At 44.2% G+C, this 9,790-nt stretch overlaps 1 protein-coding gene across 2 annotated transcripts in view; it reads right to left on the bottom strand.

Annotated features, from left to right (window-relative positions):
• HPS5 (HPS5, biogenesis of lysosomal organelles complex 2 subunit 2) overlaps window positions 1–9,790 on the bottom strand; it is a 45,669-nt gene that overhangs the window by 27,438 nt on the left and 8,441 nt on the right. For both annotated transcript variants that reach the window (XM_019551818.1, XM_019551819.1), the window contains exons 2-5: window positions 5,613–5,782; window positions 4,613–4,723; window positions 2,247–2,311; window positions 1,364–1,556 (exon numbers count right to left, since the gene is read on the bottom strand). In XM_019551818.1, coding sequence (XP_019407363.1) covers window positions 1,364–1,556; window positions 2,247–2,311; window positions 4,613–4,723; window positions 5,613–5,720 — 477 coding nt within the window. In that variant the 5' untranslated portion in view covers window positions 5,721–5,782. The remainder of the gene's footprint in view (window positions 1–1,363; window positions 1,557–2,246; window positions 2,312–4,612; window positions 4,724–5,612; window positions 5,783–9,790) is intronic.

Genomic DNA, 9,790 nt, shown 5'->3' with positions numbered 1-9,790 from the left:
CAATGGCTGCCCCGCCTGCCCCAGCTCCTGGCACTTAGAAAAAAAAACCCAGCTCACCAGGTGCTGCCGGGCAGGGGGACAATCTCGGCTGCCCCACACTGCATGGGGGGCTCTGCACAAGCCCCCATCACCACCCTTTGCTCCCCAAGCCTCCCCATGGCTACCCTGCTCACCGTGGCTCTGGCCCTTTAAGAAAAAAAAGAAAGAAAGAAAACCCTGCACTCACCATTCCTGCCAGCAAGGGGCGATCCCCACTACCCCCTACTGGCCTGCGCCATGGGGGGAGGGGGCAGGGCTCCACACAAGGCCCCAAAGTCCCGAGGTTGCTGCAGGAGCACCAAGTCCTGGGGGTTTTCTCCGTTTTCTTTTCTTAAAAGGCCAAAGCCATGGTGGACAGAGCAGGCATGGGGGGGTTGAGGGGGAAGGTGTCAGGGGGCTTGTGCAGAGGTCCCCATGCAGTGGGGGGCAGTGGGGGGCAGCAGGAATCACCCCACTCCCAGAAGCACCTGGTGAGCACTGGGGCTTTTCTTTAAAGAGTCAGGAGCTGGGGCAGGCAGGGGTCCCCCCTATATCCCCCCCCCACCCCGCTTGCTTCTACCGCCTTACTTACCAGCTTGGAATCCAGCTGCAGCTCCCTGCTGCAGCCACCAGGGACTGCCTGAATCATCAAAGCTCTCTGAATCTTTTCCAAAGTTTCAGAGAGCTTTGAATCAATCCTGACCTTTTAATTCAGGGGCGGGCAATTATTTTGAGCAGAGGGCCGATTACTGAATTTCAGCAAGCCATCAAGGGCTGCATGACAGGCAGGTCAGGGCAAATTAATATTACTTTTTAAAATCTTTTAGGGGGAGAAGTGCAGCCAAGGCTGTGACAAAATATAAGACCGCTCTGCGCATCCCCTCCACAGTTACGTAAAAGCCTCAATAAATGGTGGGTTTCTTTCAATTACCCAAGACTAACTGAAGTAACAATGAGACTGACATTTTGGATTTATGCAGACCTCTAGAAAAAAGGTCTTATCCCTTTTAGCCAGAAATTAGTGCTTCTGAGAGGTGCAATTTAGCACTTCAAACAAAGTTGAATGCTACCATAATATTTGAAATAATATTCATGTTATAATGCCACTTTCTAGATTAGCTATATATACAGAGACAAGAGCTGAACAGAATATTTATACCAATATATAAATTTTGAAGAAACTAACTCTTCACTCCTAGTTTGTCACTAAAGTGTCCAGAACTTAGAATTCATCGGCAAACTCTCACTCGTTCTTTTTTTTATTAACAGAGACACAGATTCTATATGCCTGCCCACGAGATTCTTTCAGCTCACCTCTCTCTCAAGAAAACAAGTAACATTTTACCTTTCCTTGTTTGGATGTATTAATCTTGATGGCAGATACTCTCCCCACATGATCTCCCACAAAAACTCGAAGGGCAGCTGTATCCCAACAGAGAGCTGTGACCTTTCTGCCTTTATGCTCAGAGGAAACATAAATCCGTTCCGGCTTCCCACGACGTTCTTGATTCAATTCCCAGACTACAACAAGGCCTTGACTGTAGTAATTAGGAGAAATTTAGAATTTTAAAAGAACATTTCTGCTAGTAGTGAAGTAATGCTCCTTTCCCATCAGCAGTGAAAGCAAAGAATTCACTTTAATTTAGGTTGTGAGTTTGCATTTTCTGCTTGTGAATAGACCAACAATTCAGAAGAGTTGCACACTTAACCAAGAAACAGGAGCAACAAATACCCATAGATCATCCCACCAAAAATGTGCGAGTACAACCTGAAGGGTTCCTCACTTTGCCACTAAACCCTAAGCCAAAACTATCAATCAGGGTGCCAGGTATAAACTAAGTAAGTAACTAGCTGAATTTCAAACATTTTATCTTGTATTAGCTATCCATGTCACTGTCAAGTACATGAAATATTTCCCCAGGATGTCAAACTGTCTCAGACCAGTCTTACGGGGAAATTATCTGACATAGCTAATATGGAAGAAGCTCTTTTGCAATAGTTCCCCGTTTACCTAATTTCTTGTGGAATAAATCACTTTTATTATTCAGTTTTAGTCCAGATCAATTAGTCCAGGACAGACTTTCCACACAGGAAGCTCCTGCAATAGCTTTGCCATTTAAATTCCCTGTGCAAATAAGGCCTAAGCAAATTAACAAGGCAGCAACCCAGAAAAATTGTTTCATGGCCTTGGGTAATAGTACAAGTTATTTCTGTAGTAAATCTCTCACCTGGTGGCTACAGCAACATAATCTTCATCATGTAAACAACAGGCAACCCGGGAAATGGCACCCTCCTGATGCAAAAAAGACCAGTCAAGCATTGAAATGAAAGTGATTCCAAAAGCAATAGTACAGTCAGTTTTCAATACATATAATTAGGTTTCACTATCTACAGTGGGTGCTACAAGGCTTTTTTTTCCCTTCCTCAGAAGCACAGGGATTGACTGGAGCATGCTGCTGTTTCTGCCGGGACTAAAAAGTCTAGGTTTCTATCTAGGTCTTCTTCCTCCACTCAGAGTCAAACCAATCACCTCACTTGGGATCAGGAAGGAATTTTACTCCATGGTCAGATTGGCACGGTTTGTGGATATTTTTGCCTTTTCCTATAGCAAAGACACAGACCTCTTGCTTGATCTCTTGATCGTACTTTAACAACTGCTTCCTGTCATTCTAGACACAAGATGTTGACAGTGTCCTTATCCCCCTGCATTAGGGAGTTTTTGATGTTTCAGGCTTTCATGCCTGTTATTTGTACGGCAGACATGTTCCCTAAGTTTTTAAGAACAGGTTAGACAAACATTTAATCGAGGATGGTTTTTACATAGGGATGACCCTGTCCTGAGCAGAAAGTTGGATTCAATGACCCCCTGAAGTAACTTATAGCCCTACTTTTCTACGATTTGATACAGCTTTTGTTCTCTGCCTACAAACTAAAAAAAAAGAGAAATAAAAAAAACTCAGTAGCTACTTCCAAATGCTCTTGGATTCCAAGGCTTTGCCTCCTGTTTAAATTGTATTAAACAGTGAACTCATTATGAAAACGGGGTTCACGTGAGAGCTTTGGACTGTGAAACCTTGTCCTAATTCACAAAGCAGAAAGAGCAGAGGTTGTAGCAATGAAGACCCCTGCTTGCATCTCTCTCTCTACTTTTACTTAAGATTAGGTTTCACAGATGATCAGAATACAATTTTCACAGCCGTTCAAGCCTTACACTTATGAAGGTTGCTTTGATGTTTTAGACAACTGCCCACAAAAAAACTTCAGTTTAAACAACAAACTCATTTCATTAACCAGTGCTAGACCATAATACATTCTGATTGCTGCTGATCTATACTGGATTCCAAATTGATGGACCAGAGGAGAACAACATCTTAGAGCATTCCAAACTGCAAAGACAATTCAGTCCACCCATCAGCAATTTTAACACTGAAAAAGGCAGCTGGGCATGAAGCCACATGTACTGTCTGTATTAGACAGCTTCCTTTATGTGCATGCTTCAGTTAACTGAGGAGATCTTTTGGCCTTTGAGATGATCAGAAATCTGCGGGTATATTTTGAAAAGACTGTAGGCGTGCCTCAACCTGTGGAAAATTTATTTTATGAAAACAGAACTAAGTTAGGTGAAATCCTAACACAAGCTATCCAAGGACACCAATAAAAGCACTATCACGCATAAATAAAAATGCTACTAATTTGGTCCGTCTCCATATGAGCACTGTGCAAGCACTGAATAAAAAGAACAGGATTAACAGCAAATCAGATATTTACACCAGAATAACAGCCTAGAAATTTCTGTAACACAGCAACATCGCTACTAGTAGATCCATCACTCTACTCTGTATGGCAGCAGTTTTAATGCTGTACTTTTTTTTTTAAGCAGGACTTTAAAATCTTAATGCCTATAATACCCACAGTACTGAAAATTCCAACAGCACTTTGGATGTACTAACACAGCATTTCCCAGATTATTTAAAAAGCTATGCCCTCCTTCAGGAAAATGAAGTCAATCATGTATTCTCTACAACCCTGCTGTGTGTTATGTATGAGGATACTGTGTAGACTAATATCTTAACAATATGATTCTCATCAAAGCAGTTAAAAAAAGGAAGTAACTAGCTTATATGGATAACAAGGTTAAACTTTAAAGAATCATCATTGTTATGTGAGACAATACACACTATACTGAATAGAACAATGCACAACTCAGACTTGGAGTATTCCCAGACACTCCAAATGCCAACAGCTGTCCCCCCAGTTACACATTTTGAAGGCTTTCTTCTGAATGCTAACTGATAGAAACTTAATTTATGCTAAGTTCTGAATCTGGAGAAAAACTGAGAGATCCAGACTCCTGGTATTGCTCCTTTGTGCCATGCAAAGGGGTGTGTAACAACACTTTGGACCACACTATTACTGCATGCAAGGACCTCTCTCTTCAAAACAGAGGAATCAGAACATTTGCTTTATGTGGTGATTCAATAGGCTGTACATGCCTGGGAGTTATAAAAGATCCCACTTCCCCATTTCTGCAATAGAAGTACTGCCCACTCCTGAGCCTGAGGTTTTTGTATGCAGCGCTATCATGTAAACTTACCTTATGAGTGAGAAAGAGTCGCTGTTTCCAGCCTTCTTTCTGGATAAGGTTCAAGCCACCACCTGAACTACCCAGCGCCAGCCATTTCCGAGATGCAGCTATGCATGTGCACTGAAAGAAATACAAGAGTTAACACAGCAGTGTAACTACTTGTTATAATACATGCAGCAAATAATGGTCTCTCTTCCCCTTTTCCATTTGTTGGAAAACAGAGCTTGTTGTATGCCTGCTATTTGTACCTAGCCTGGGAGTGCAAAACCCTAGCCAGATTATTAAAGCAGTGAGAAAAGCACGTTCAGGAGAAAGCAAACAGCAAAAACAAGCAAGTTAAAAAAAAAACAAGTACAAAGACAGATATTTTTCCTTCTTGTAAGTTCCCTGACAAGCTAACCTCATTAGACTGTATTCACCTATACAAAGGTAAAAAATATTGTAACACTAGATTAATTCAAAGTGTTCCTGAGTAAAACATAGAAGTTGTCCACAACTATCAAGTTGCTTCAATTTAAGAAAGTCTAATCAAGCATTCAATTGCATGGACTGATAAATAATTAATGTTTAAATCATAAAACAGATGTTTGAATTTCAAGTTATATGATTAAACACCCCAAAACTTTGGAATTAAGTATTGTATATTGTGTGTAGCCACTAGTTTGTTCTGAAAATACATCCTAACAATAACTTACATCAAACATCCAAAATTGTCATCACTTCAGAAATAACCTAGCAATATTCTTCTGTTTATTCCACCGTAGACAAGACGCATCCATTTTTGTTTTATACCAATCTTAACTCCTCTTCTTCCAAGAGTCCCCTACTCTAAACCATGAAAGTTCATATTAAGTCATGATCTGCAACCTGAATAATAGCTTCTAGGACTACACAAATCAAAGTAACTTTATATACATGTTCAGCAAACAGAAGTACAATGCAAAAATATTGTTTTTTCCATGTCAATAAGAAAATAACAACAAATTAAATGCAACAGTCATAAACTCACCTTCAGGCGACTAGAATCCAACCTGAGTGCAGAAAGCAAAGGATCCAAACACTCAAATTCTGCCAATACATGACTACAGGATTCTGGTATCATTGGCACAGATGTCATTAACGTACAAAGGACTAGCAATATTCGCTCATTGGTGCATTATCATTAGTGTGGCCCTGTACCTGCAAAAATGAAATTTGAGAATATACTCTTGTTGTCAGACACCAATTTACCTTTCAGTTTTACTTTTCTCCTGAAACTGCTCATCCTAAAATAACAGGGAAATGGAGTGGATCCTGCAGCTGGATCCATAACCACCCACAAGGTTAGCCTTATTTGAAACTGAAGGCAAGATTAAGGAGCTAGTTTGCTTTGTCCATAAAACACTGTTCAAACTCAGTTCAGAAACACTGCCCAGCTGAGGGATCTGTAATTTGAATATAACGGTTGATAATCAAGTGAATTTACAGTCCTCTATTAAAAAAAGTATTGTGGCAATTTGATTAAAGAACTGATTTTGAATCAGGTTGATTATACCAAAGTAAACCCCTACTGTAACCTGCTTAAACTTGATATTTCACATAAACACAAAAAGTTCCATAAAAGTTAATACTGGAATTATAGATCCCGGCCTTTGCAAGATACCTCTGCACACGGAGTTTAATTAAGTACTGAATTTTCTACAGAACCTCACCTCCTAAACAGGAAAGATAGTACAGAACTGGTAACAAATCAACACTTTTATATAAAGGTATATACACACACAACCTTTTTTTCAGTGTGTGGCCACATACATGATTTCTTACATGCCATGCAAACCCCACAGTAATAAAAGTTTTCTTTTGAAATCTCATTTTTGGACTGCATGTACAAAAAAGAAAAAGCCATTACAAAGCCAAATACTCAAATGTTAAGCCAAGGTTGCCAAAGCAGTATACTGCAAGGTGTTGTGTTTTTTTAAAGCAAATTAAAAAACAATCCATCCCATAGAACTATCATTACTTCTACATGGGTCATTAAATTGACAAAAAAAACCCTTAAAATCCAAAAAACAAACTTCTATAATAGGCGTGTCAAATACAGGGCCTGCAAGCTGGATCCGGCCCACGGAGCCCTGTCATTTGGCCCCCAGTGCTGCTCATGAGTCTGATCAGACCCACACAGGGCACAGTGTCCTCCTGTGGCATGAGGCTGGTCTGCAGGCTGGATCAGGCTCATGGACCCTATCCCTTTCTCCCCATTTCCCCAACATACCTGATCCAGCAGCCACTCCAGGCAGTCTAGGGCCTGTGCTGTGTGCACTGCAAATTCCCAAGTGTTGGGGTGGGCACCACACGCGGTACAGTTTGACTGGCGTGCTAGAGGCACTTCATATCATGGCTACCCTGGCAAGACTGTGCCACATGCAGTGCCCTCCCCAGCCAGTCCGGGACTCGCAGTGCCCACCCCTGCCAGCCTGGGACTTGTGCTACATGTGGCAGCTGGAACTGCTGGGGCAGCCACCACATGCAGCCCAACTCCTGCTCCAGCTGGTCTCCATCATACACGGCACCTGCCCCAGCCTTCAGGGATCCACACCACATGCATCCTGGGTCCCGGACCAGCTGAAAAAGTCGCTGAATCAGGTATGCTGTGGGAATAGAGAAGGGGAAGGTGAGGAGGTCCATGCGCCTCATCTGGCCTGCAGACCAGCTCCATAACACTCCTCTGGCCCATGCGGCCAGAAAAGTTTGGCACAATTTAACTGGTAGCAGCACTAAGCTCTGCCACTGAATTCCACAAATGCTTACTGATCACAGTAACAGTAGGATTCAGAAAACCTCCGTTCTCCACCAGGACTTAGAAAGGAATGTCTTACAAACAGACTGAGATTTTTGTTCCTGGCCACAAGGGCTAGGGACAGAAATTACACATAGACTGGCATAAGTGATTGGAAAGTAGTTCAAATCTGTAACGCAACAGAATTTCAGTGCATATAAACCAGGTGTGTACAAAGCTTAAGTCGCTGATTCGATTTGGAGAAGATTCAGCCTGATTTGGAGGCCGAATCACTGAATCCAAATCAAATCGGGAGACAAAAACACCCCTCCAAATCCATTCAGAGCCTCCGAATAGATTTGGAAAAGATTCGGCAAAAGATGTGGAGACTTGGAAGGCAGCCTTGCAGGGAAACAGAAACTGAGAAGAGGGAGTGGGGCCAGGGGGACTGACATCTATAGCTGCCCAGTGACTCATCTTTCCCCAAGTCCCCTTCCAATCACAGTGCTCTGGGGAAGGGATGTAGAAACAGCATATAAGCCTCTTTCTGCAGCCTCTCCCTCCCTTTTGTGAGCCGTTTCTGCCTGAGCACCAGCAACTGAAAGGTACTACTGGACTGGCTTGGCTTCCTAGTCAGTCTCCTCCTAGGTCTCTCTTCTTGGAAAAGCCTGGATACAGCTTACTAACTACCCCTACCTAGAATCCCTCTACTTATCCCTATCCAATCCATTTCAACTTATTCTTCCCCAAAAAACTCTTATTTGTTCATGTTATTTTTCCCCCCACACTTTTTAAAAAAAAAGCTGTGTTTTGCCTGACAGCACGTGATCCATCACCATGCAAGAAAGCACATACTTTACACATACTCTCATACAAAGCCATCCCTTAGGAGGAGGGGGTGAATCGGGGCAACTGCCCCAGGCCCCATGCTTTGGGGGGGGCCACACAGAGCTGGGCAGAGCAGCCACGACGACTCCGCGCTGCCACCAGCTTCACATCTGGCTGCTCAGCACTTCCCCCCCTCCCCCCACCTAATCCACCGCTAGATTCCTCACGGCAGGGGCAGGGCCCTGCACAGGCTGATTTGCCCCAGGCCCTGCACCCTGCTCATGTCATCTCTGCTCACACACATATAGTAAACAAATAAGAAAAAGAGATAGTAGTTACACACACATATAGTAAACAGGGAGAAGAGATATTACAATTGCACACACACATTTTCCAGCAAACATTATGAAGTGTGCTGGAAAGGCAGGTGCCAGGTCTTCTGACAAGGGAAGGGAGAGGGGCTAGGGGGAGAGCTGGAATTTCCTCCCTCCTCCCCCCAAACATAGATGCATCCTCTTTCCTGGCAACAATGAGTCTTCTGCTACCAGTGGGAGCAGTACCTGTTCCTGCTCCACCTCCTCTAACAGCAGAAATAGCCACCAGCACCAACATAACAGTCTCCTCCACCCCAAATTTCATCTCCCAGCATAAGCCCCTCAGTGTCAGAGGAGGAGCTGGATCTAGAAGCAGGGGAGCTCACTTCCCTAACAAAAGAAATTCTGGGGAAGGAGGGAGAGACTGAGTTTGTGCTCTGCACCCCTCAAAGTTCCCCTAGAGCCAGGTCTCTTTCTCCAAAAGGCACCTCAGAGAAGGTTGTGGGGGCAGGTGGCTCAGCTTCCCTTGTTGTTGTGACTTTGCCTGCTGAGGGGGATAAGGCAGGATCCCCACCTTCAACCCAGAAGCAGGGAGGTAGTGTAGTGAGGGATCACTCTGAGGTGGCAGATGATCCCAGGTATGCTATCTGCCAGTACTGCCAAAGGCAGATCAGCTGGGGCAAGGAGATGCAGCAGTATTGCCATGGTGGTGAAGTGTTTCATCTCAGGAGGCCGCACCCCCTTGCCCTTGTTCCTCCTCAGCCTGGCACCAGTGGGAGCTTGCCTGCAAAGAAGTCCCCCTCTCGTTCCAAAGCCCCCATCCCCACAAAGCAGAGGCAGGCCACCCTGGAGCGGTGGGGGAAAGCTGCAGACAAAGAGGGGTGTGTTGTAAGGGCAAGCAAAGCCACCCAGGCCATTGGGGAGATGCTTGCTGCGGATGGGCAGCCCTTCTCCTTAGTTGAGCACCCAGGTTTCAGGTGGCTCATGGCCCCATCATACTGTGTGCCTGTACACATCACTTTCAGCTAGATGGTGGTGCCTTCCCTGTATAAGGCATGCAGGGAGTACTTGAGGAAGGAGCTGCGCAAGGCAGGTCCACAGGTAGCTTTGCAATTCACCTTGGGCATCTGGAGCAGCCAGGGTGGAGATCACACCTACCTTTCCCTCACAGGTCACTGGTACGATCAGTCAGGCTGTCGGTGGGCTCTCCTTCATAGATTTCATAGACATTAGGGCTGGAAGGGACCTCGGGAGATCATCGAGTCCAGCCCCCTGCCCAAAGGGCAGGAA

Source organism: Crocodylus porosus, unplaced genomic scaffold (assembly GCF_001723895.1).
Source record: "Crocodylus porosus isolate Cpor-Errol unplaced genomic scaffold, CroPor_comp1, whole genome shotgun sequence".
Lineage (NCBI taxonomy): Eukaryota > Metazoa > Chordata > Crocodylia > Crocodylidae > Crocodylus > Crocodylus porosus.
The sequence above is the reverse complement of the archived record's forward strand: the minus strand, read 5'-3'. Positions and strand labels throughout refer to the sequence as shown.